A 27,834-nucleotide genomic window follows, 5' to 3' on the forward strand; every position below is an offset into this window, starting at 1 on the left:
GAGGAGAGGAGAGGAGAGGAGAGGAGAGGAGAGGAGAGGCAGCGGTAGAGTTTTTGACTACATTTTTCAACTGGATGTCAGAGTGGAGAGGATGCCTGAAGAATGGAGACGAAGTGTGATGGTGCCCATTTTTAAGAATAAGGGGGATGTGCAGAATTGCGGAAAATATAAAAGGGTTAAAGTTGATCAGCCATACAATGAAGTTATGGGAAAGAGTAGTGGAAACTAGCCTGAGAGAAGAAGTCAGGATTTGTGAGCAGCAGTATGGCTACATGCTGAGAAAGAGTACTACAGATGGAGGATTTGCTTTTAGAATGCTAATAGAGAAGTACAGAGAAGGCCAAATGGAGCTGCATTGTGACAAGGTGCCAAGAGAGGAGCCCTGGTATTGTATGAGGAAATCTGGAGTGGCAGAAACGTATGTTAGACTGGTGCAGGACATGTATGCTGGCTGTGAGACAGTGGTGCGGTGTGCTGTAGGGGTAACAGAGAAGTTCAAGGTGGAGGTGGCACTCCATCAGCGATCAGCTTTGAGCCCCTTCTTGTTTGCAGTGGTGGTGGACAGGCTGACAGATGAGGATAGACACGAATCTCCATGAGGCAATGGTAGAGTTTCTGACTAGATTATTCAACTGGATCTCAGAGAGTGAGAAGATGCCTGAAGAATGGAGAATGGAAGAATGGAGACGAAGTGTGATGGTACCTATTTTTAAGAATAAGGGGGATGTGCAGAATTGTGGCAACTATAGAGGGATAAAGTTGATGAGCCATACAATGAAGTTATGGGAAAGAGTAGTGGAAACTAGATTGAGAGCAGAAGGCAGCATTTGTGAGTGCCAGTATGGCGACATGCCTAGAAAGAGTACTATAAATGCAGTATTTGCTTTGAGAATGCTAATAAAGAAGTACAGAGAAGGCCAGAGGGAGCTGCATTGTGTTTTTGTGGACCTAGAAAAAGTATGTGACAGGGTGCCAAGAGAGGAACTCTGGTACTGTATGAGGAAGTCTTGAGTGGCAGAGAAGTATGTTAGACCAGTGCAGGACATGTATGCTAGCTGTGAGACAGTGGTGTGGTGTGCTGTAGGGGTAACAGAGAAGTTCAAGGTGGAGGTGGGACTCCATCAGGGATCAGCTCTGAGCCCCTGCCCCTGCAGTGGTGAGGGACAGGCTGACAGATGAGATTAGACAAGAATCTCCATGGACCATGATGTTTGATTTCTAGAATTCTGTGGTGAGAGCAAAGAACAGGTAGAGGAAAATCTGGAGAGATGGATGTATGCGCTGGAAAGGAGAGGAATGAAGGTTAGTTGCAGCAAGACAGAGTATATCTGTGTGAATAAGAGGAACCCGGGTGGAGCGGTGAGGCTAAAGGGAGGGAGTGGCGATCAAGAAGTGAGAGAATTACAGGTAATAGGTGTCAACAGTCCAGAGCAATGGTGAGTGTGAAAAAGAGATGAAGAGACTGGCTCAAGCAGGTTAGAATGGGTGGAGAAAAGTGTCAGGGGTTCTATGCGATTGAAGACTGGGCTGGAGGTTGCGGAGATGAAGATGCTAAGGTTCTCTTTGGGAGTGACCAGGATGGATAGGATCAGGAATGAGTCTATCAGAGGAACAGCACATATTAGATGTTTTGTAGAGAAGGTCAGAGAAGCCAGACTGAGATGGTTCGGTCATATACAGTGGTGGGATAGTGAATATATTGGTAGGCGGATGCTGGAACTGGAGCTGCCAGGCAGGAGGTCTCCGGGAAGACTAAGGAAAAGATTTATGGACGTACTGAGAGAAGATATGAAGGTAGTTGGTATGAGTGAGGAGGATACAGAGAATAGGGTTAGTTGGAGAAGGTTGATTCGCTGTGGCAACCCTTAGGGAAAAGCTAGAAGAAGAAGAAGAAGAAGAAGAGATTTATGTCTCGCAGGTTTCAGGTTTTTTTTTCTCATATACATTGTTTCACTTTTCAGTAACACCTGTAGAACCAAGCATGATGGTTTTCTTGAACAATTTATTCCCACACTTAGATACATGCCATAGTTATATAAATGAGACTGATTTGAGCTCTTGACCAGCATCTTGCTCCACACAAAATCATTCACGTATTTCCATAAAAGGCAGAAAAAATGATTGTTTATCACTTTTGTGCTGCACAGCAATATCCTGGGCTCAGTAATTCATGAGGGGCCCTGTCTAATCAATTTTGAGCAAAACACCATATGCCAATGAGTGAAACCATACACAGGACACTGCAAGCACACATTCACACACTGATACTTTTTCAGCTCAAGGCTCAAGGTCATGGTTGTCTGTGACTCTGCATGGCCTCGCTGTGCCTGCTACACACTGCGCTCTCACTGAAGGCTGTGCTGTCTCAGCTTTCTGTCCCACATTCTGCAAATTTTGCCCCTGCCCTTTCGACCCCAAAGTGCTCAAACTGTCAACCCACAGAGTCAATGTACGAGCATGGGGGGATTGGAGGTGGAGAGGACGGAGAAAAAAGAAAAGGAAGATCGAGAGGGAAAATGAGAATCAAGAATAGACTGTAGAGCAAAAGTCAGAAAACAATTTAAAGCAGTAAGAATGGAAGAAGCCAAAGTGTTTGAGATTGAAAAGGCTCTTCCTCTAATTTGCACTGTATTCATCACCTCAGAGGGCAGACACTCTCATATCGCTTTCCATTCGCTTCCTCACCCTTGGCTGCGGGTCAAAGGAAAAGGCAATTTCCCCTCTGCCCATGTACAAGCAGCTCCATTCCTCATGGATAAACTGAACTTTTGAAATGCGAAGAGGTAAGCCCATTCATCACAAAGCCAGACACACCCCTCCCCCATCTGTACAGAAAAAGCTGGATGAAGCAAACGTATCTGATTAATAACTTTCTCCTTGTGCATTTAGAGACCACTCGGCAGGGCAACTGTCAGTCAGGAGGGGAAGTGTTTGGCATTCTGCCCACCTAATTCGTTCACTAAGGGCTTGGCATCATGCCTACCAACTGAAGACATCCAGCAGACTCAGGCTATCAGACTTTTATCTTGAAGATTCACCCTGCTGGGCTGGCCATGAAGACACCAGGAGTCAAATCTACTGTCAGTACACACAAACTCACGTCTTCAACTAGAATGAATTGGAAGGTATTAGGACATGTCAAAGTCAAGCAACAGTAGCCTGGCTTTCTGAACAGCCAGAGCAGACTTTAATGGCAAAATAGAAAAAGTCATCTGCAACAAAAATCAATGCAAGGAAAAAAAAGAAAAGCAGTCAATGTCAGATTTTCCTGAATAAAGTTATTTCTGAGATGTTCTCTTTTCATCATGCAGGAGTAACTTGTTGATATTTGATGGGGTTACTTGACATTGTTGTATTGCATTATTTGTTATTTGAATTTGTTTGGTCTTCTACAAACAATAATAAGAAGGGAGACAATTAAAACCTCTTCCATATTCCATTATTTATAAATTCCATATATTATCTATCCTGCAGTGTCATGGTGGGGCTGAAGCAAATTCCAGCTTACTATAGATAAGGTGTTTAACTAGAAGCAGTCACCAATCAATCACAGTCCTCTTTTTGCCTGTCTTCTTGTACATGCACTATATCACTTAATTTCAGCTGTTCTAAAAATCAACTCAGTAACTTTACTGTCCTAGCTGATAAGTCTGCCTGCTCTGCTACAAAAGATAAAACAAATACATATGTGTGAAGATAGCTAAAGCCATTTTTACTCTTCTAATGCATCAAATTTCCATCTCTAACACTAAATTCCTCTTTAAACCATCGCCACTTCAGAGAGGTGGAGTTAGGAGAGATGGCTGAAAGTAGATGGATGATGATTATTCAGGCACATTTTCTCTTCCTTTTTCTCCTCTCCCCATTGATCCTGTCCCATCAGAGAGCCTATAAATATTAATATGAGGGCTTTGTTTTAGCAACCTGTATGAAGATCAGAGCTTAGAACAATAGAAGTATCTGGCCATTTTCTTTATTTTCAGACAGGCAGGCAACCTGCTGAGTGTCCTTGGGGGAGGGGTGCCAGGAGGGGAGCCCAGCGCCTCAGGCTCAGTGCACTCATGTCAAGGGCACCTCAAGGGGAGCCGTTAATGTGTAAGACCTGAGTCTGCTTTAAATTGGCCTCTAATGTGCTGACTTGTGATTGATAAACCATTTTACCAACAGAAGATACCAAACATTTATATATATATTTCCATATGTGTGTGTGTGTGTGTTTCCACACAATTACATAAGGTAAAAAAATTCAGTCTTGTTCAAGGTTTTCAGTTTCAATAAACTAATGAGGTATGTTACGGTTCAAATGTTTAATTCTTTCCTTTTTAAATCTACAAAACAAATCATTGCCTGAGATAACGTGTACTGACAATGTTTTTTTTCTTTTGTCTATCATTGTCCATTTTGGTTAACTCACCTCGTAAAAACAGGTTTCATGATATGCAATTATTCCATGGCACGGATCTTTATCTTTCTCTGCTGAATTTATAGCATTGACAATACTGTATATTAAGATACTGCAGAGGCAGATTGTTATGTGCTTTAATTCTGAATACAAATTCCTCACAGCCTCAGTGAACATCCTACCTATGTCTAGTGTAAGACTCCTGGTGTATAGGAGGAAATATTTTTCTTGGCTGATCTTTTAACTCAATCAAACAGAAAACATACAGAGATGAAGTGGGTCAAATATGAGTGTGAGTGAATTTGACCCTCCCACCTTCCCAGTGTCATTTAGTGCTGAGGAATACTGTGTGTTGGTGTGTTATGTGACCTCCATTTTCTCATCCTGACCTCACATATACTGCAAGCCTGCAGGGTCACACAGTCCCTCCACTTGGTTAAACGTTTTAATGCTGTATCTGAAATCATTGTGTTCACAGACCAGTGTCCTCACAGCATTGGTGGAGACAATGATGGAGAGTCTGGTCAGCTGAGGTTGGAAAAAAATGAAACCAAGACAATGGTTTGACCCAGAACAAAGAGGCAAAAGAGTGAGCCAGTGTCTCAGGACAGAGTAGATCCCTCCAGTTAATGGGACTTTATGATTTACAGCAGATGTTGGCCAACTCTTTTTCAATCTTGAAACAATATGCGTGACATGGGGCCCATTTCTAGAAGGGAATAAATCGATGATACAGAATCCTTTGGATTTTATGAGAAGTTGGGCTGGCTTGGCTGTGGGGGTATGACTGATACAAACCATTCAGGCTGATACACGGAATGGCTGGCTGGTAGTGTCTGAAAACAGAGTGACACATGAGGTTGGCTGGCATAGTCCTCCTTGAAAAGGCTTCGGAGCGCGAATATTTTTCTTGTCCTTTTTTTAGCTTATTACCGAACTTAATGCCCAGTAGAATGATTATGTGCTATCTCAATTACTCTCCACTTTTTGTGTTGGAATGGCCTCAGATTGGAGAGGCTCTCAAAAGAAGAAAGAGCTGCTTAACTTTGCCGTTATTCAGATCACCACTTAAGACTTTTTCTTCTTGCGCTGTTCTACTGCAGATTCCATGCAATTACGTGTTGCATTACCACCCTCTAGTGTCCATACAATTTTTTTTCCTCAGTGACGAAATGATGATTGCAAAGATGAAAAATCTGTGTTCAAAACTTGAGTGCAGGGAGAAAGAACGAATTTGCATTTGTAGCCATCACTGGATATCACATGATATTAGAGAGACTGCAGACTACAAAAAGAAAGTAGAGGAATGAGATGTCACTTGATGAATTCAGCCCTCTGTACTCAAAAGAAAGTTTCCTTTAAATGAGGGGCTCACAGGGTAAAAAAAATAATTAATTCACAAATGAAGATACTTCCTGTCCCTCGGCCTTCCTGGCCCTAGATACATCTGAAAAAAGTTTCTGTGAAAACAACCACTGAAGCAAATAATTTGGGCTTCCCAGGGGCAAGAATTTAGCCCCTCCCTATATTTGTCTTTTTTCAAGAGAAAGTATCATTACACACATTAAAAATCTTTTACAGGTATATTTTGAACAGGCACATTTATATTGCTCTAAAAATAGTAATTCATAAGAAAATCTGTTTATTTAGCAAAGCGTCTGGAAGTAAAGAAGACCTGAATTTCAAGTATTTTTCAAAATCATTATTTTTACAGTGTTTAACACAGTCATAAGGAATTGCATGACTAAATGTATACATGCATTTTTAAATGTTGTGTATGAGTACATTTACAGTGCATGCATCGCAATGCTTCCATGCAACATCTGTTCTGCTTGCTTCCATGCTTTTTCAAACATAATTTGGAATAACTTAGTCACCAGGTGTTCATCAGTGATTGAAGGTTCTCTATAAAAGCAATTAAATCATTAAATGATCATTAAATCATTGAATTGAAATGCAGTACAACCATGTACTATTAACAAGAAACAATACCCAGAAGACAATGAAAGCAAGCACCGAAGTCAATAAAAATGATAATTAATAATAAGTAGCAAATGGAATGGAATTGATTGAATTAAATAAATTGATTTGTTGTCAACAATGTACACTCAAATCAAGAAGATGCTGCTCACTGTTACAAGTAAATGTAGTCCATGTCCCAACACTTAAAATGTCATTAAGTTTTCCTCTTTTCCTTCCTTTTACTTTTTACATTGCCTCCAGGCCCTTATTTAATTAATACCACCTTTTCCATTGTTTCTTTTTCTTAGTCCCATCAACAACCAACTTAGTTTGCTAAAGGAAATATGCCTGTAGTCCACTGGATACAATCACCTCCCTGCTCTTTAACATTTAACCCTTTCATATCTCGACCGAAAGACAACTATGAAAAAATTATGATTATTATAACCAAGTGGTTGCTTTGCTTTAAAGAATTGAACTGCTGTCCATAGGCCTCAAAGGTTATATTAAATACTGATCATTAAAAAGGAAATAGGGGCCAAACTGGCCAAATGATGTGAAAGATAATGAGATGAAGGCAAGCTGTGTGTGTACGTGTCTGTGGGTATGTGTGCGTGTGTGTGTGTGTGTGTGTGTGTGTGTGCGCGCGCGCACACGCGCACCTAAATCTGAATGTAGTCTACCATATTCTTTTCAGTCACAATATTATGGCCCTATTCACATTTTGCTATGTCAGTGGGTCACTTTGTTGAGACCTGCGCAGTAGTCGGGCTGGAATATTTCCCTTATTCATACACTACATGACATATATTTGATTTACTGTAATACTTTTATGAGAAGTTAAACTGCTTTTTGAGTGAGATTACACCTGAAGCCCTTAAAATAATCAATCAGGCTGACCTTAGCACTCCTGTCACTTAAAAAATCAAACCTAACCATATCTACAGCAGCATAACTCAGTGTTTTTCACCATTCTCTGTGACAAATTACCTTTAATTTTTTGTACATTTGCAGTACCCTTACCCTGCCACAACATGTCCTCCTTTATGACTGAATCCAGATTAGTACACATTAGGCTGTACAAACTTGACTAGTTTGACCTCATTGTGTTTTTGTTTTTTTTTTTCCCTCTTTAAAGTCTTATTGAAAGACCAGCAGCCTGAGCCTTTGTTTCACTTACTACGATACACCCTATGTTCCCCAATATGACCTGTAAACAGGTTTCTCTGCCACCAACCCAGTGTTTGCTAGGGTCGCCTGTCTGCAATTGAGCCGAGCCGTGCAATACCAGTGTCACGCTCCAATAGCTCAATTTAAATGGAAATTGGATGAACTGCTTGGATGTGATCCAGCCATCCAGAACAATTAACCCATATTACTGGCAGGCCTTGAGGAGTAATTTGACTTTGAATGAGAATGGAAAGTGAAGCCTGCAGTATTTTATACTGGTGGAAAAATGTAGTTTCAAGAGCTGAAACTATTGCATTTGTAGCTTTTGGTATCAGGGATATAATGAAAAATGTAGTAAATCCTGTGTGTGCCCAGTATTTAAGATGATATAGACATTGTATATTCCTCAAAGAAAAGATGAGATTTCAATAAATGGGATAAATCTGAGCTATGGTTGTCAATTTTAATCCATTTGTCAATTAAAATAAAAATGTTGATATCCTGTTGTCTCTGTTACTGCTAAAATGAGAAAATGGAAATGACATTAACCCATGTACACTTCTTTTAAAATCACTGATTCAAAGTTGCTGTGGCTAAAATCGAGAGTGATCAGAAGAACTGAACACAGCCTAAATGATCAAGCTCTAGAAGCCCCTTTCTGTCTATTCTCTAAAACTATGCTTTCATGTTATTCATGGTATGGTCACATACTCACCCATATACATATGTATGAATACACAGATACATTCTTTCTATAGACTCACTCAGTGTGTGATTTTAGTGCTTCCAGATGACTGAGAAAACTTGTAATTTTCCCATGTTTATTTGAACATCAGGGTCAGGTGACAAAATATCATTCTGATTTTGAAATAGCCCCTTAGTTGGCTCAGAGTTGGAGTGAAGATGTTGCTCGGATTAATCAACCAAATCCTGCTTTTTAGGCAACAGTTCATGCATTCATTTACATTTTTGGCATCACAACCTGCCCTTCGAAAAGAGGAAATCTAATGTATTCAAACATCACAGCCTTTTCTTTGTCTTGTATCCAGATTTTGAATGTGACCATTTTGTATTTATTCATCTATTTGCTAAGATCAGAAAGCAATATGAATATATGAATAACATGCATTTTAAAGCCAGCTTGTGGATCGCTAAAGAATAATGGTCTTATGAGAGATACAAATAATTAGTTATTATATGACCTTTGACATTAAAAAGTCCATGCACACAAATAATTTGTCATAACAGAAGACAAAAGAGTGAAAGACTCAAATTTTCACTAACTGAGATTTACTGTGGTGTCAACAATGAAAAAAGAAAGGGTAAGAAGAGTGGAATTTTAATGTGAGCAGGCAGGCAGGAGATTGTCTCCTTTCTCTTGTGGTGTTGACAAGAGAGAGTTAGAAAGGTGATGGGGGACTAGAAGAATGGCAAAAGCAGCTGAAATCACATCGCTCTGTATGCAGGGGACTGAAGCATGTTGGACTTTGGAGTCAGTCAGGTAATGGGTGAAATTGCATCTGCCGTGCAGCTTATAAATCACAATGCTGGCAGTATTTATCTATGTCTCAGACAATCCTGCAGGGAGATAGGAACAATGAAATGAGAATCAACAGCTCGCTTCTCCTCACTTCAGCTCCTGTTAGGTCATTTCAGTCCCATATCCTTGCCCTCTGATGGCAACATGTAAGGAGAAACTGATAAATATAAAACAACTTGAGCTTTGCCTCTGCATTTCAGCTCAAAGCCTCACTTTACTTTATTCATTTTTTTAAAATACAAAAAAAGGCATCGTGCTGCCCAAGTCCCAAGCAAAGACATGGTTGTTTATTCCATTTTAATCTTCTCCCTACCTGCCACGGCAACACAAAAGGGCATCGACCCAAATCTCATGCTGCATTTTAACTCATATTTTGCATATTTAATTTCCTAAATACCTTTTCTCTTGTTGTGGCTAAAAATGACTGCACTAAAAATTAAAATATGGGAGCTCGGGTTTCTAACCACTCCAGACAATGACTTTGGTTCTGTCTCGGCAGTCACACCTTGTTACCACATCTTCCAAGGAAGAATAGAGCAATCAAACGGGCGGATGGATGGCAAGAAGAGGACAGGAACACAATGTGGTAGCAGTGGGGGGGTATCAATAACACGCAATCTTAAACTTTATTGTAATTCTGCTCTCAACTCAGTCTCAAGTGACAAACAGCAAACCAGCCAGGATTCTAATCATTCCTGTTGTCAGACTGATACCCCAAGTGAGATTGAGTTGATTGCTTGAAGAAATTTGCAAAGTAATGATGCAATTTGCTGCAGTATGCCTAGGGAGAGCTGGGATGAGTGGGGGCTATCAGACTCGCAGGGTCTCTGTAGAGACTCAACATAGAAGTTGTTGGTCGAAAGACTTGCAAGTAAATTAATCTCAGTGTTAACCATTACAGCTGTAGGACAATTCACTTTAATTAAACACAGACACAAAGGAACAGTTTGATAGTCTGAGGAATTATTCATCGCCCTAAAGGAGAGCAAGATGAGTGTCAGAATCACCTACCAATAATCTCCATCAAGTGGGAATCAAAAGAATCGATGTTGGAAATATAAAAAAATTCTAAAACTATTGAAAAAACCTGTCGGAAAAAAATACAGAAAATAAGCCACAATCCTGGAAAATGCAAAGACAGGAGGACAGAAAATAACTAATTTCAGAGCAAGAGGGCAATTGGTTATCTGCAGAGACAAAGTTGACAAATTCACAGCAGGAAGTGGATCCATTTGGGTATAGAAAAAGGTGAAAAATGAAATCCAAATCAGATATGAATGGCATGAAAATTTACTCTATAAATTGGTTTTATTTATATGGAGCCTCAAACCATGTTTACGTTCAGGTTTAGGCAAAGACTGAATAGAGATGCTCTTTATTAACACCTTAACAAGTATAAATGCATGACGTGGAATTGTAACAACCCTGCTCACTATACAACGGTAGTGATTTGATCTAATTATTTCTGGGCTCTTCCTCCTTCGGTATGTTTTTGAGTTTGACCCTTATGTGTGGCAATATTTTCAAAATGGCCTCAGAGCTAGGAGAAAGTTCTATTAAGCTGACAGCTTGCTCTGAATTAAAACCTTGAAGGTCTTGAATATCACAGGACCATGTTAGACTGAAGGGTAAAAAAGAAAAGCTTGAAATAATGGAGGAAATATTCCAAGGCCTTTGAGAACTTTGAAGACCCTGCACTTTAAAACTAAATCTGAGTCCAACCCCACAACTTTGTTTCACAACAGCGAGAAATGGAGTGTGACCTCAACCAAAGAGTTGGATGGATGACAGGTTTTCGGAGGAACTGTGGGTTCTTCCAAATATTTGAAATTTATGACATCAATCAGCTGTTTAACTTGATACTAACTTGTTCATCATCAGCTCTGTGTGAGAAATATATAATTTTTTATTGTAAGAATAATTCAAACCACCTGTAATGTATAATGTCTAACTATTTTTTTTCAAATGAATGTAAAAATGTTTCAAATGTAATGGCAAATTTTTGGCAAAAATTGCAAAAAAAACTTGCTAACTATCTGAGCCATGGTTGTAAAAATGCACCATAGTGTTTATACAAAGAGTAGAATCAGTCAGGTATCAATCTGTAGACAACGGCTTTTCATTTGATTATTTTTTCTTTTTTTCTTTTTGCCTTTGCACTCTTTCCACCATTTAATTTATATCTGTCCCTTTTTTGTATTTTTGTGCTCATTTTATGTTATTGTTACATGTTCTACTTATTACGCTCTATTTCCTGTGCAGGACAAAATGCAACTCAAATACTTGCTTAAATTCTAAAAAAAATAAGCATTCCAGCCTGACAAACAACAATCTGACAGTTATCTATCACTTCAAGTCTCGTAATTAAAGATTCCAGTGAACTAAATTCAGTGTCATCCCAATACACCATTTTGTGTTTGTCAAACCAGCTTCTCTGCTTGGGAGTTTGACGCATGTTTGAGGCTGAATGGAGGAGGGAAAGATGTGCCAGGGCACATTTGTCCTGGAACAAAAAGCCTCATCCCTGATTTCTTTTTGCGGATTCAGAGGCATTTCCATTCACACATTGACGGATTTTGCAGGCAGATCCCCAAAAAGATTTATAGGTAGTGGTGATAAGGTCAGAGGAATATTTGTAGAAATTTGACATTTCTCTCTTTTGGTTCAATTACTTCATAAGCATTTACAGACATCAAAATATTCTAAAATTTTCATGGCGTATTGGGGGAGGGATTTTGAGGTTAAATAGGTTGGGATATTGACTTTGAGTTTATTTCTATAATGCATTGCTCTTAAAATACAAAATCTAGAAATGTATGATTTGCAATCATCCTCCCAGCTCAGTGGGGCAGTAAAAAAAACAAAGAAAAAAATTGGTGTTCTTTATGTCAGGAACTAAAAATGAGACAATGGAGTCAGAAATTCCACCAACTGATGGAATTGATAAAAGTTGAGATAAAACCAACCATGACAGATGTACGGTAATATTTGCTTTGACTGTCTACTAAATAGTTTTATCCCCAAAATAGATTAAACTTCCTGTTGGATTGGACTGTGTGCTGAACTGTTACTGAATCACTGCTGAGCTGCTGGAATCAGTGAAAGAGCCACTGAAGAACCGATTATCTAGCTGGTGGGCCGCTGCTTGCCTCTCCCACTGGCAAAGCAATCACTGTGTCATTTGAGAAAGAATGAATTACTGGACATCCTGAGATTAGACTGCTTAATCCCCAAATGAATAGCTAAAGGCAAGGTAGAGATTGTACCAACATGTCATTTATTTTCAACTGCATGTTTTTTAATGGAATTCCTGTTATTAGGAATGTGTTAGCGGGAACAGTTTTCTGATGAGGTCCATAAAGTGGGGAAAATCAATTTTTCTTTGTAGTTGTTTTGAACTCAATCTTTTCATACATCTCTGTCGCATCAACAAAGCTCAGAAAGGGAAAACGGTAACAGGGAAGCCCTGGAGAAAAACATGCTAAATGTCAGATTAATTTTGCAGAGTAGTATTCTTGCAGTATGAGTTAGTCAGGACAGACTCTGCCCTGAAGGGTTTTCCCTCACACCCCTCAGGCCTCGGTACCTTGGTTTCAGATGGATTTCCGCTCTGGATTCTTTATCTCACATGTGATTTGTGGCTATAGTGAGAGGGACAGTGGAGGATAATCCCACTCTCCTTAACACTGAGCGGAAAAGCAATGTTCCACAAGACTACACATTCATTACTCCCAATAAATCTCCATTATAAAAAATGCTGCATGTGTAATCAGGCTGTAGGCATTGCTACAATTAGTTGCAGTCTGGGCCAGTCTGCATAATTTGTGATTGACAGAGAATAAATCAGACTTCATAGATACACAAACTTAACAGCACAGTATCAGAATCAAGAGGCCCCTGACTCAAACACAGAAAGAAGAGCCAGGACAGGTGGCACAGTCAGACAGCCAAACTAGACCAGAACAAACTGTTGACACACAAAATTTGACATTTTCTGTAACAGGTTAGTAATAAAATTTGGTCGCAATTTTTTTAATCATTGCAGGTAATGCTTTCATTATTAGTTAAATGCTTTTGAGATGCAAATAGATACAAGTGAATGCTCACATGGAATCCAAATGATCAGCTGATACCAGACCTAACTATTTGAGCAGGCATTGGACTGTTAACATCATTAGATTAAGCCACTCCTTACTTGAAATAAAGTCACTTTAATGCAATGGAGTGTATAATTGGAATTAATGTGTAGTTCATCTTTTGGAGGTCTGTTTGTCAGTCAGATACAAGGGCTCCCTGTCTCTCTTCAGAGTGCGATTACAGACCGAGCCTTGATATGTGACTGCACTGGAATCCTGCTGGCAGGGCCAGCCTTGATATTCACGTGGAGATGTGCACCCAGTTATTATTGGCTGGCAGCTGCCGTAGATTGCACTTGATGTGCATCTTTTCATCTCCCAGAGCCTATCTCTCAGAAACAATAACCACCCTTCACAGTCCTTTTGAACTCCCTAGGTGAGGGATGCAAAACCAGTGGAATTGAACAGGTGTGGGGGCATTTTTGTTCATACACCATGGCTGGTCCGTCACAGCGCACAAGTGAGAACAATATCAGCAGGCTCAATGTATATGCAAAATAACTTGACAGGTTACACATTCTCTTTTCCATTTTAATGAAAAAGATAGATGACAGACAAGGCAGACAATACAAATGGAAAATGTGTATGCATCCATTCCAGAGGCAAAGGAGATATTTCCAGTTTGTGCGAGTACGATCCAAACTGCAGGGTGGAGACTGGAGAAAAAGGAGAAAAAAATAGAACCGAAACCGAATCTAAGAGCCCTGTGATATTAAAAGACCACAAGACAAACAACCATGATATGTTCACATTTATTGTGCAATGACTTTTATATACACACATTTTATACACCTAATTTACATGAACAGAAATAATTTAATTTGCTAATGTACTCTTATCTCATCTGGCTTTAGTGTAGCCACTGACTGGACACAGCAAATTTTGAAGGGACCAAAAAAAAAAAAAAAAAAAGGACAATAATTTCAAGTGACACAAGTGACAAGGCAGTAACAGGAGTGTGATTTATATTCTAACACATAAAAGAAGCAGTTGGTAGGACTTCTAATTGTTAGTTTAAACAATTCTAACATCAATATGAATGAATGTGTTCAAACCTTGTTCCCAGAGGCTGCTCTGCATCATAAGTTTTTATTCTGCCAAGATGTCATGTCATGCTTGCTAGCACTCAAATAATTTCAACATTCCAATTACTATTTTGGTTTCGCTTATTTTATGTTGAAATTTCAAGGATGAGATTAAAAACTTTATCTAATCCCAATCAGGTACTTATAAACAAATTAAAAAAAAAAAAAAATCACTAATGGCTTTTTTCAGAAAGAACAATTAAAACACAAATCTAACTAAATTAACCAAAGTTCAATATCAGCATTTTGCTATTATTTTGAACATTTACCAGACACTGACTCAAACCTTTTTGTTTATTTTCAATCTTAATTGATTTCAGATTTGACATTTGCTTTAGTCTAATTACTATTTTTCCAATTTGGGAAACTCATTTTGTTCAGAATGTTTCTTGACCTGTTGCTCAGTAGTCTTGACAATTTTGTCAATCCTTGCCTGATGGTGCTCAACAGAGGTCAATATTGTCAATAATTTTACAAACTGCATTATCTAAAATCATAGCTGATTAATACAGTTGTGCTACATACAGTACTGATTAATGATATATATATATATATATATGGACAAAATACAGTTTGAGTAATTAGTGTAGCTGTCATAAAAAAGTAAAATGTAAAATGTGTGTGGGGGGGGGTCACTTACGCTTTCAGTTTAAGAGTATTTTTGTGTGCATCAGAATTACAGTACATTAACTGGAGTGGTCAGGTTACAAGTGTCAAATTGTGGCTTAGATAAAAAAAAAACAATTAAAATTACTTTAAAATTACTTAACTAGTACACTTGTAAACCACTTGAGAAGTCATCTCTGGGTTTTCCACATACAAACGGTAAATACAAGCAATGACCCGCACCCATCATTTCGGTCTAAACACTCTACTGGTAATTTATCATGAACACCGACTCTTAACTCCAGTGACATGCCAAGGAAACACAAGAACAGCACACTGACTCCAGCCTCTTACCGTATAGAAACACGGAGAATTTACGTAATACATGAAGGGGGAAGGGCTGAATTGGGAGGCTTAGGGATTAAGCGCTCAACTGCTACAAGCAGCAGGAACTATTAGCTATCAAAACATGCAGCATGAGGTGAAGGTCTACAGTACTATTCAGCAGTTGTTGGTGGTAAACAGCTGTAAGAAAAACCCAGAGTATCTATCCCAAGATAATGATTTTCAGCATGGCTCTGTTCTTCCATTAAGTGTTGTGTCCAGTGGTGAGGCTATCTTGGTATCTCTTTTCCTCATTAACATGTGATGAAGTGGCTGCAATCTTATCACACCAAACATCTGATTATTGCACACTAGCACTGAACTTGCAAATGTTCATGCAGAATGTATGATGAACACACTCCACTGAGGTCAGTGGTTCCCACTATGTGATAAATGACCACATATTTCTTTGGAAGACTAAAGTACATTTGTATGTGTGTGTGGGGTGGGGGGTGGGGGGCAAAGTTCTTCAGGAGATAGATACATGACGCTCTACAATTGCACCTATAGAATAAACACACTAAGGTGGGAGAGGGGTGCAGTTTGTTTCTTTGAGAAAAATCATTGATAGAATATTTGACACCATGTGACAACTGCTTAACAGTGACTTCTTTAGACAGTGTTAAAACAAAGAAGTGTTGCAGAGATGAAAATTGCACATTAGGAGGAAAAAGGTTCTAAAGAATAACAGTGAGAATCCTCTCTTGACCAATTTCTGGCATTTTAAGCTTGTAAAATATAACATCCATGTCTAACATTCATAGCATTGTTTCTGTTAAAACACAAAAATAGTTTAGAATAAAAGATTCCCAGCAAGGAAGAAAAAAAAAAAGATGCCAGGACTTCTTCCACTTCAAGAGGAGGTTAAAACTGTATAAAGTAACCCCTCCCACCCCAAAAAAGGCAATTACTCATTATTAAGTCATACATTTTCCCCACCAACTACTTCATCTACTGGACAAGACAAGTGAAAGAGATGTAAGGCGTTACTGTGACAGAGGGTGCGTGGTGACATGAGTGAAGAAGGGGCTATTGTGATGAATCTGGTGTTAAACAGCCTGCTGATCCTCCTGGATCTGACTCAGGGGGACTGAGAGCCTGATCTGTAGCTCTTAAAGCTGCCCAGCAGACTCTGAACTCCTTTTTTGACCCGTCGAGCCACAGAATCAGCAGGAGGCGTAGGCAGGCATGATGCTAGGCTAGGTGGACGTGCATCTAAGCATTTCTGGTAGCGAAGCTAAAAATGGAAACAGACAAACACATTAAAAGTCTCTCAAGGAGGCTAAATTGAATCTAAACATTCTGAATTTAACAAATCAAATCTCACTCTTAGAAAGATCTTGTTTCAGACTCACCATGCAGGCAGCCTGCACTGCCTCACTCAGACTGGCAGCATTGGGTTCACACCAAAACTTGTGGCAGGTGAAATCTCTGGGGCCCTCAGCCATGATGAAAGCAAAGGTGTGAATATCCTTTCCCACGCCCATAAAGGACAAAAACCGCACCCTACATTCAGAGAGAACCTCCTCTGTCTGGGGAGCGAGAATATTTAAACAGTCAAAATTATGGGATGCATGAATGTTTTACACGGATATCACAATTACCATGCAACTAAATCAGAAAGAAGACCTAATCAAGTTGTTTAGTTACCTCTCGTGAAAGTATAGTGAGGGTAGCAGGTGCTACATTCACAGAAACAGGGGTCCAATCATTTTTATGTTTGCCATCCACTGCTGCCTCTAAAGCTTCATTGATCACATCCATACCTATAAAAGAAAAAAAATATCACAGTACGTTCTTGTCATGAAATAACACAAACACACATTTAAGAGGCAGAGATTTAATTAATTGTTACTTATTCCTGAATATTTTCTTACCGACAGGTTTCGCCACAGGCTCACTACCAAGGTAATAAACATGGAAGCGCTGGAATAGCTCATTCTTCGGAGCAGGAAACTCTGGTAGGAGACAAAGTAGCATTAAGATCTGGGTTTTTAGACACTGAAATGAGGGAAGTAATAAAGGTAACTTGCATCACCTTCAACAGGAACAGCCGCATGTTTTCCTGTATTAGCATTCAGCCTGCACACCCCTGGCTTGGATGCCTTTCTCTCCAACATTATCTAATAACACCCCCCCCGAAAAAAATTTTAAAATTTAGGAAAATTCAAGCGACTTAGGTCACAACACTAAAGTTAAAGGGGGCTGACCTTTGAGCACATCTCATGTAAACTGGTTGCGATGTTCTTAGCAGGGGAGTCACAACGGAACACATGACACTTCAGGACCTGAGTCAGGTTGTCTCGAGCAACATAGGCAAAGTCCCTGCAGGTGAAACATACCAGCTTTACGTTTCTGGGCAAAATAAAAATTAAAAGGCGCACTCACATACACGGCACAGCAAATAACAACTATATATTATTGGAAAAAATATCAAAATACCTTTCCCTGTTCATGTTGAAAAAGCAGCATGGAGGAAAAACAAAGAACAGTGACACAGATCAAATCAGCACTTCATTGTTATATTCTTAACAATCCAGCAGAGGGCAGCAGAATATAATGACTGTGTCCTGAGAAGAGTTAAGAACAGATATCTGACAAATCATCAGCTGAATTTACATTTCCTTAAAAGGCGTTAATTAAACCCAAGGGAAAATCTGTGCTTAAGACCATTACCTTTGAATTGGAATAAATGAAGTGACCAAAACTAACTTATCAAACATTGTGTGAAGGTTTGGCGCCTTCTCATTGATTTTTGACTTTTTAGTACTGACCTGCCATTGTCTCTGCCAACACCCCAAACACGAATGCTGCCAATGGGCTGAGTGTGAAGCAGCGTCTGGCCCAGGGGGTCAATCAAGTTCATTGTGTCATTCTCCAGCACCATCAGCATATCTTTTCCCTGTCAGAACAAGACAGGCAAAAAAAAAAAATTGAATCAACATAACAATTACATATTAACATGGAGTATAACATAAAAAAGGAAGTAATGCAGCCTCAGAGCGGTACTGGCCCGTGTCTCCCCAAGCCTGCCTTGGGGGGGCACGGAGCAGTGTCTCCCTGTGCCGGTCCCAAGCCTGGATAAATGCAGAGGGTTGCGTCAGGAAGGGCATCCAACATAAAACTTTTGCCAAAACCAAACATGCGAGTCAACCATAACCAAATCATCCCAGATTGGTCGAGGACCGTGTTAACAACGACCGCCATTAGTACTGATGACCTACAGGGTACTAATGGAAATTGGGCTACTGTGGGTCGTAGAACAAGAACAAGAAGAAGAGGAGGAATGCGTGTTCGGAAGCAAAGAGAGGAGGAAAGGAAAGAGCCTGGGACTGAGAGTAGGGACTTTGAATATCAGGACTATGACAGGAAAAGGTAGAGAGTTGGTCGACATGATGTAGAGAAGGAAGGTGGATATACTGTGTGTCCAGGAGACCAGGTGGAAAGGTAGTAAGAAGAAGCTTAGGAGCAGGCTTTAAGCTGTACTATTATAGTACTGACAAGAAGAGAAATGGAGTAGGAGTTATCTTGAAGGAGGAGTTTGTTAGGAATGTCCTAGAGGTGCAAAGAATGTCAGATAGACCTATGAGTCTGAAACTGGAAATTGAAGGTGTGACGCTCAATATTGTTAGTGGCTATGCCCCCCAGGTGGGATGTGAATTTGAAGAGAAGGAGAAGTTCTGGAATGAGTTAGATGAAGTGATGCAGAATGTTCCCCAGAAATGAGAGAGTGGTAATTGGTGCAGACTTCAATGGACATGTTGGTGAAGGCAATAGAGAAGTGATGGGCAGATTTTGTATACAGGATCGGACTGCAGAGGGACAGATGATGGCAGATTTTGCAAAAAGGATGGCAATGGCTGTAGTGAACACCTTTTTCCAGAAAAATAGGAACATAGGGTAACTTATAGGAGCAGAGGTAGAAGCACGCAGGTAGACTACATCTAGTATAGATGAGGTAACCTGAAAGAGATCAGTGACTGCAAAGTAGTTGTAGGTGACAGTGTAGCCAGACAGCATAGGATGGTGGTTTGTAGGATGACTGGTGACAAGGAAGATGAAGAGGACAAAGGTAGAGCAGAGGACAAAGTGGTGGAAGCTGAAAAGGGAGGAGTGTTGCATGGTTTTCAGGGAAGAGTTGAGAAAGGGTCTGGGTGGTCAGGGTGAGCTTCCAGATGATTGGACAACAACAGCTAGTGTTATCAGGGAGACAGGTAGAAGAGTACTTGGTGTGTCATCTGGAAGGAAAGTAGATAAAAGACTTGGCGGTGGAATGAGGAAGTGCAGGAGTATATACAGAGAAAGCGGTTAGCAAAGAAGAAGTGGGATATTGAGAGGACTGAAGAGAACAGACAGGAGTTCAGGGAGATGCGGCGAAAGGTAAAGATAGAGGTAGCAAAGGCAAAACAAAGGGCGTACGATGACTTGTATGCTCAGTTGGATAGTAAGGAGGGTGAGAATGATCCATACAGGTTGGCAAAACAGAGAGATAAAGATGGAAAGGATGTACAACAGGTCCAGGTGATTAAGGACAGAGAGGGAAATGTATTACAGATGCAAAAAGAGTGATGGGAAGATGGAGAGAGTACTTTGAAGAGCTGATGAATGTGGAAAGTCAAAGAGAGGTGAGGGTAGAAGAGGTGACTATTGTAGACCACAAAGTACTACAAATTAGTAAAAGTGAAGTGAGGAACGCATTGAACAGGATGAAGAGTGGAAAAGCAGTTGGTCCTGATGATATACCTGCGGAGGTGTGGAAGTGTCTAAGATCCTGTTGAATAATCTAGTCAGAAAATCTACAGCTGCCTCTCCTAGAGTGAGAAGATGCCTGAAGAACAGAGACAAAGTGTGTTGGTGCCTATTTTTAAGAATAAAGGGGATGTGCAGAATTGCAGCAACTATAGAGGATAAAGTTGATGAGCCATACAATGTAGTTATGGGAAAGAGTAGTGGGAACTAGACTGAGAGCAGAAGTCAGCATTTGTGAACAGCAGTATGGCTTCATGCCTAGGAAGAGTACTACAGATGCAGTATTTGCATTGAGAATGCATTGAGAATGGACATGTATGCTAGCTGTGAGACATTGGTACGGTGTGCTGTAGGGGTAACAGAGAAGTTCAAGGTGGAGGTTGAACTCCATCAGGGATTAGCTCTGAGCCCCTTCTTGTTCGCAATGGTGATGGACAGGCTGACAGATGACGTTAGACAGGGATCTCCATGGACCCTGATGTTTGCGGATAACATTGTGATGTGTAGTGAGAGCAGAAAACAGGTAGAGGAAAATCTAGAGAGGTTGAGGTATGGACTGGAAAGGAGAGGGATCAAAGTTAGTCGCAGCAAGACAGAATATATGTGTGTGAATGAGAGGAACTCGGGTGGAACGGTGAGGCTACAGGAAGTGGAGATCAAGAAGCTGGAGGATTTCAGGTACTTGGGGTCAACAGTCCAGAGCAATGGAGAGTGTGGAAAAGAGGTGAAGAGACAGGTCCAGGCAGGTTAGAATGGGTGGAGAAAAGTGTCAGGGGTACTATGTGATAGCAGATTGGCGCCCAGAATAAAAGGAAAGGTGTACTAGGCAGTGGTGAGACCAGCGATGGTGTGTGGCCTAGAAACTATTACAATGACCAAAAGACAGGAGGCAGAACTAGAGGTTGCAGAGATGAGGATGTTGAGGTTCTCTTTGGGAGTGACCAGGATGGACAGGATCAGGAATGAGTCTATCAGAGGAACAGCACATGTTTGATGTTTTGGAGAGAAGGTCAGAGAAGCCAGACTGAGATGGTTCGGTCACGTACAGAGGAGGGATAGAGAATATATTGGCAGACGGATGCTGGAATTGGAGCTGCCAGGAAAGAGGTCTCAAGGAAGACCAAGGAGAAGATTTATGGATGTAGTGAGAGAGGATATGAAGGTAGTTGGTGTGAGAGGAGGATACGGAGAATAGGGTTAGATGGAGAAAGTTGATTCGCTGTGGCGACCCCTGAAGGGAAAAGCCAAAAGAAGAATAACATAAAAAAGGGAAGTAACTCTTAGCTTGGACAAAAATCACCTTATGTTGTCTGAACACTTGAAACATTGGTGATTTGAGAAGACTAATTTAGAAAAAGGATAACTTGGACATTTAACCTTCGCAGGAATAGTCAATTAAATGATATCCTTTAAATATATTTTTTTAAATGTCAATCACTACAGCTAATGCAATAACCAAGCTCTGCCTTGGCACCTGTAGATTTCCCTCCAGGTCGAATCAGCGATCCGAACTCTGCTACACAGATTTCCTCTGGCTTTGACTGCTGCGAATTAGCAATCCTTTTCTCGTCCCCGTTTTGCCACCACAATATGATTGGCACAATGCTTCCCCATCTATATTTTGACAAAGGCTGGCGCAACCTTGGTTGGTCAATATCAATAAATTCTCTTACCTCTCCCCAGATCCCAGCAGTATCATGCAGGTTGTGTTTGTGATATGAGAGCTGTCGAATGCAGTTATTGACAGCAACACTGCTCTTGCCAGGGGCCATGTCCTCCTCTGACATCTCTACCCAGCCCAGGGAGCGCACTGCAAACCACTGACAGCAAAAAGGTAGGGGGTTAATAGTGCTCAGTAAATCATTTAGCTGCATCTCTTTAAACTGAATTGTGTTTGCATAAATAAATGCAAATAGATTAAAAATAGTGAATAACCATATAAAAAACTGGACCAGCATGCAAAAATATCAACTAGTTCACCTGAATGTGACCATCTGAGCAAAAACAGATATATAATAGTTTTTTTTAGCCATTATTAAGCTATTGGAAATTGGTTTCAAATTACATTTTTGAATATTTTTAATAATAAGATCAATTACCTTTGTCTCTAGATCTGTGTGAAGTGGGGCCATTTTCTCTTCTGTCTCAGTCTGCGAGGAATTGTAGCTACAAAGAGAAAAAAGATGCAACAAATAAATGAACAAACAAGGTAAAAATGGAAAACAAAGTACTGACAATCACCTAATCCACTTAATGTAGGGTGACCTACTTCAGGTTGATGGATGCATAGCGTAAAGTTGCCCCTTCGAATTCCTTCAGACTTTGATCAGACGCAACTTCTGCCTCTTCCTGGGGGAAAAAGTTTAAAAGAGAGTGGTGACCTCAGAGGGGCAAGACAGCAGTCAACAGTACTAATCAGTGAGAGCGCTTGTCTAAGAATACGTAGAATGGAGTTAGATCTTTGGAACGTGGGGCATCATCATACATTTCTTTGAGGCTAGGCACAGTTTGCTTGCCAATTTTTGACATAAACCAAGGTAATTTGTCTCAATGTAATCGGAGTCATCATACATTGCAATACCCATATTCCTTGACACTGTCTTGAAAACTTGAAACTAGGTAACTCAAAGTATTCTGATTCAATTGTTGAGTAGTCCAGGAACTTGACTAGATCAATCATTCATGAGAAAAGAAGATGCCTGGCATAAAATCCGTCCTGAATTTGGCTCTGAATTTTTGTTAATGTACATTAGTGATATGTCATAAATTCATTATCTACCACTCATCCTACACTTAGGGTTGCACGGATGCTGAAGCCTATCCCTGCTGTAATTGGGAGAAAGCATAACAGTGTCGTTAAAACATATATTGTTATGATAAGTGTGTAAACATGTTTACAACATTGCCCTATGCCACCATTTTTTTCCTCCCCAGGTGAACTGAAATATGCAGTATTCACTCATGTCCATGTATTGTCTGTGTTCCGGCCCAGCTAAGATAAGATCCTGAATTTCCCCTATGGGGATCAACTAAGTACTGTTGTCAAAGTACTATCTTATTCCCGCCTAGTTAAGCTAGTGTGTAGCCACACGCAGAAGGGCTAACAAAATGAATGTCACTTGGAGGAAACACCACGGATAAGTCAAACTCAGAGAATCTTTGATACTATTGGTAACATCTACCATTTAAAATACAACTGAAGGATTATGTAAGAAAGCACAATACGTGATAACCATGTTTTGTTTATTAACAGACTGAACTAAAGGCTAGTCAGAGCATTCAGCATTCAAGTACCTCAGACTATAACATTTTAAAGCTGAGGAAAAGATTTTGAGGATAGAAGTAAATTGATGTGGACACATTCGTACTCATTGTAAAATCCAGTTTACATCATATTATCATGATTTGTTTAAGTAAGTAACTTTAAAATGACTCACTATATACCCCTGTTCTTTCCTTTCTGTAGAAAAAAGGGTAGGAGTGCCATCATTGTATAAATCCTTTGCTATATTCAATTTTTATTGAAAATCTAAATTATACGTTGTCAATTAAAATTTGACATTGGGCTGGATTTAATTGTAGGAGCTGAAGGGTATCACAAATATTGTTATAGATTATTCATGCAATTGTTTGTTTATAGAAACACTGTCTAAATCCATAAGTCTGATAACAAAGACAATCAGAAACTAAAAAAGGCCCAGGACCATTGTAATTGGTACATAAATGAATAATCTTTTAAAGTGCTTTATCATTGGTGAACTCTGGTTACAGAGACATAACCCTGGCTACAATTTTCCAAACAGCTAAAATTTGTTTGCATCTTTGTTTGCTAATCATCTCAGAGCCAGCAGCCCAGTGAGGAGCTTTCAGACTTGACTACAAAAATTTAGATCTGTTTTTGTGAATACACACACATGCACAAGTGGACAGAGATATTTTAATGTCTGCTGCTCAAGACAATTACTGAAATCATATCAACTTCTCTTAATATAGCATATTGAACATGTTTCTACTAAATTACTCATAAAAATTGAGAAATGAGAATATGAACTGGAAGCTTTTAGAAAAATTTAAATGGAAACTAAACTAAAAACACGCCTTATTTTTGGCAAAAAAGTGTGCCAATACACATTCGAAATGCTGAAATAAGGATGTATGTTAAGAAATATGATAGGAGTTATATTGTCGTTGAGATCCAATGAGCTTACTCCGTGAGCAGATATACAAAAAAATGCTTTATAAATATTTAAATAATAACAATCATAATAACTGCACATCTGCTGTGCAAAAATTATTCTTATGCTGCATTTCTATCAACTCTTGCCCAGGAGCAACAGAAAACTGTCTAGGAAAACAAGTCACAGCAAGGTAATCAGCACACAAAATTTCACGGCTATCTGTGCTTACTTTCCACATTTCCCCTTCAGCAGCTCCTTCATCATTGCTGGAAAACTGAGCCCAGGATTCCTGAAAAATGGAAAGAATAATATTACTATCTACAATGTCAATTGGCTCGATGCAGATTTATGAAAGCTGATTACATTTTGGATATGGAAATTTAGAAGCAACATGCACAAACTTATTTACATTTCATTTTTTTATGAAAATAGATCTTGAAACAAAGGATATATCTTGACACTAAATAAAAAATTACCTGTGTGTTGAGTTTTTCATGGTGTGAGCCGCAAAGAATGTATTATGACAGATAGACTGTAATCAAGTTTTACACACCTCTATGATTGGAAAATTGATCTACATAAACATGATCTAATATTGGAACATATGCCTGTATCTTGTACAAATAAAATCATTAAGAACATACCTCAGGCTCCTCACATGGTGTCATCTCCAGGGACATGGTCGACGACATCATGGAGTCACCAACTTTACTCAGGGGTGAGGGAGGCTCCCATTGGGTGGTGCCAGTGGGAATGTGCCAGTAGTATGTGCCTGATGTATCTCGCACTCTCATCCAGCCCGAAGGGAGGTCCGTGTCTGTCTCAAAAGCACTGGAGTCCCAAAAGGACTCTGAAAAGCAAAACAAAATTTTTCTGAAATGGATGCTACATAAAGTAGTAAGAAGATTTCTTCCCCTAAACATTTAAACCAAAAAGAAGTCAACAACCTGTGACAACTGTTATAACTTCAATATTCCACATGGTCATTGATAGCAGTGAAACGAAGTGGAACATTAACACAGGATATAATTAAGGGTCGCTGAATGAGTTTATCACTAGTGCTTTGGTATCAGAGCATAGCTGACATGACTCAAACCAAAGAAAAATGAAAAAACAATAAGCTTGAGTGGGATAGAGAACTCCCAGTGCTGCATTTACACACTGGTTTACGCTGTAAAATGATGGCCTGGAGAAAGTAGGAGTGGCATTAACAAGCGGTTCACCTCAACCTACAGACTCCGCCTTTCCCACGAGATGAGAATAGTCTGTCTCAAATGCAAATCTTCAGTCTTACCCTATAAACCATGCAGATAGTAGTCATAATTTATGCAATAAATATCATTATCAAATATCATGTGCATTAAGAAAGGGACTGCAACTGAGTCCTTAGTGTTCAATTATTTATACTTGTGGAGAATGACAAGCCATTTTTTGAAGCAATCTATGATTTTTGTCATATCTGAAGCAGCACTGTCATAATGTATGTTCTGTCTTACAAATTGTGACAGTATTGTTGTAGAACAAACTGTGACATTGATGACCCCAGTGCTTGGATTTACCTCTGTTGCCATTCGGAGAACTGTCAGCGGTAGTTTCCTGAGACAGTGCAGGCCAGCAGGATTCTTCATCACTTGGTGTCCCATTTATGTTGGAGAACAGGAGGCAGGCATTCCTTCCAGCAACATTGCCTTCTCTCTGACTCTCCACATTATGGTGTTCTTCTGCCACTTTCTCCACTCTGGTGACACTCAAAGACTCCCCATCCTCGACTGACTTTTCCTCCTTCTCTTTGTCATTCCCTTCTCTCTCTTTTTCCTTTTCTTCGGCAGACTCCAGAGTATTTATGAGTAGCGGCTCATTTAGAATGTTTTTTGACTCTTGCTGACTGAGACCCGGGGTGGATGCTATTTTAGGAGATTTGGTTTGCTCGCTTCCGAGTTGTTCTTCGGGATCTGGAAAGTCCTCCTTGTTCCCATTCTGGCTGATGTTGCAGTTGTGGTCCTGTTCTTGCTGGTTCTCGGCGACTTTCCGCAGTTGATTCCGGCCTTCCTTCACCCACTTGGCGTTGTTACCAGTGGACTCCTGGTCGCACCAGTGACTGCTTTCGTTCAATTTGTTCTTTAACTCTTCATCATGTTTTTGTTTGTTTGCAACATACGACATTTCGTCGTTATCATCATGGCCACCCATGATAACTTTCCATGTAACTGTGAACCGAGAAAGGTGTTGAGATTGATTAGCGTTGCTGTTAGCACGCTAGCATGCAGGAGGGTTAACATACTGAAGAAGCCTTTGACTGTGAGGCATAATGAGCTGTTTTATAAAGGACACTAACTTAACTAAAATCAACAAAATTAAGCCGACTTAGATGAAAAATGTTTCAACAATAAATCTCGCGGTGTCGAGTTTAATTGGCAGACTGAAGGTTTCTTTTCTCGATTCGGAGCTTATAGACTACGCCTCCAATCGCAGTTGGTAATTTTTTTCTTCGAATATGAAACACACTTCAACTGCCTCACCTTCCATTTGCCAACACGACCTTTTCTATTGGTGTGATTGGATCAATATAAATCTAATTAGGCGCTCATCACATCGTAAAAGGCGAATCAGTCGACTAGTGACATGAATAGTTCTTCAGAATACATTACACCCAATAATAAAGCTACACTTATCGAATGCCTTCGTCGCAGCTGGGTATAACGGATACCATCCGCCATCATCAACCACCGCCATCTTGGCTAGGGTAATATTGCTGTATCGGCTAGCTAGCTAACATAACCAAAACATTGCAATCCAAGCAAAGTTTGTGACAAAAATTGGCCAGGTTTAGATCTATACTCACCTCCAACACCACTGATTTTCAGATATTCCGCAATATGTGAACTAACTACATATTTCCATAATTCGTGAGCAGTCGTTCCGCTCGCAGGTGCTGGTTTCTGCAAGTAGGCTCGGCTGGTGATGGAGGGCGAATCTGCGTCACGGCTTAACGTCATGGACAGATCACTGCTGCCAATCACGGAGGAATTGGAATAAACCCAATGGATTTTGAATTCCGACGTTATTGATCCTGTGCTGCGTATTTTCAATTCGGTATGACTAAACGTGCTTTCCATGCCCAAATCTATCTATACATGAAATCAAAACAGGTTGAAAATGAAAAATAAAAAGAAATTAAATCTTTAAAATATCTTTGTAAAAATAAATGTGGGCAAAGGGACAGCTTTGTATTTTTTCATGTTTTTAGATGACTATGATTTTTTTAATGGTTCCAAAAATAAAATCAATGAACTAAACAAATACTTTCCCTCTAAAAACAGTCGCAGTTTGAATACATTTACAAAACAAATAGTCCCCATATAATACAGTTTCTGTTGACATCTATTCCTTTTGGCGTTTTCCTTCAGGGCTTGCCACAGCAAATCAAACACCTCCATCAAACCCTATTCTTGGAATATTCTTCTCTTCTCTCTCTCTCTCCTCTTAACCAACTAACTTCATGTGCCTTTTCACTACAGCCATAAATCACATATTTGGTCTTCCTCTAGACCTCCTGCCTGGCAGGTCCAATCCCAGCATCCTTTTATCAATGTATTCACTATCCCTTCTCTGTACATGACCG

General features: G+C 39.8%; 1 protein-coding gene across 1 annotated transcript; it reads right to left on the reverse strand.

Annotated features, from left to right (window-relative positions):
• Positions 1–13,946: 13,946 nt before the first annotated feature.
• apbb1 (amyloid beta (A4) precursor protein-binding, family B, member 1 (Fe65)) lies at positions 13,947–27,175 on the reverse strand. Its single transcript, XM_086164264.1, has 14 exons — positions 27,055–27,175; positions 25,772–26,419; positions 24,857–25,062; positions 24,442–24,501; positions 22,304–22,383; positions 22,134–22,200; positions 21,708–21,854; positions 18,060–18,187; positions 17,496–17,610; positions 17,324–17,408; positions 17,163–17,243; positions 16,936–17,051; positions 16,641–16,817; positions 13,947–16,522 (listed from the first exon to the last, which is right to left on the reverse strand). Exons 2-14 carry the CDS (start codon positions 26,400–26,402, stop codon positions 16,367–16,369), a joined length of 2,049 nt encoding a protein of 682 aa, XP_086020390.1. The 5' UTR covers positions 26,403–26,419; positions 27,055–27,175; the 3' UTR covers positions 13,947–16,366.
• Positions 27,176–27,834: the final 659 nt, after the last annotated feature.

This window comes from Fistularia commersonii, chromosome 18, assembly GCF_037954325.1.
Source record: "Fistularia commersonii isolate RoL2024-O1a breed Wild chromosome 18, RoL_Fcom_v1.0, whole genome shotgun sequence".
In the NCBI taxonomy this organism is placed as follows: domain Eukaryota; kingdom Metazoa; phylum Chordata; class Actinopteri; order Syngnathiformes; family Fistulariidae; genus Fistularia; species Fistularia commersonii.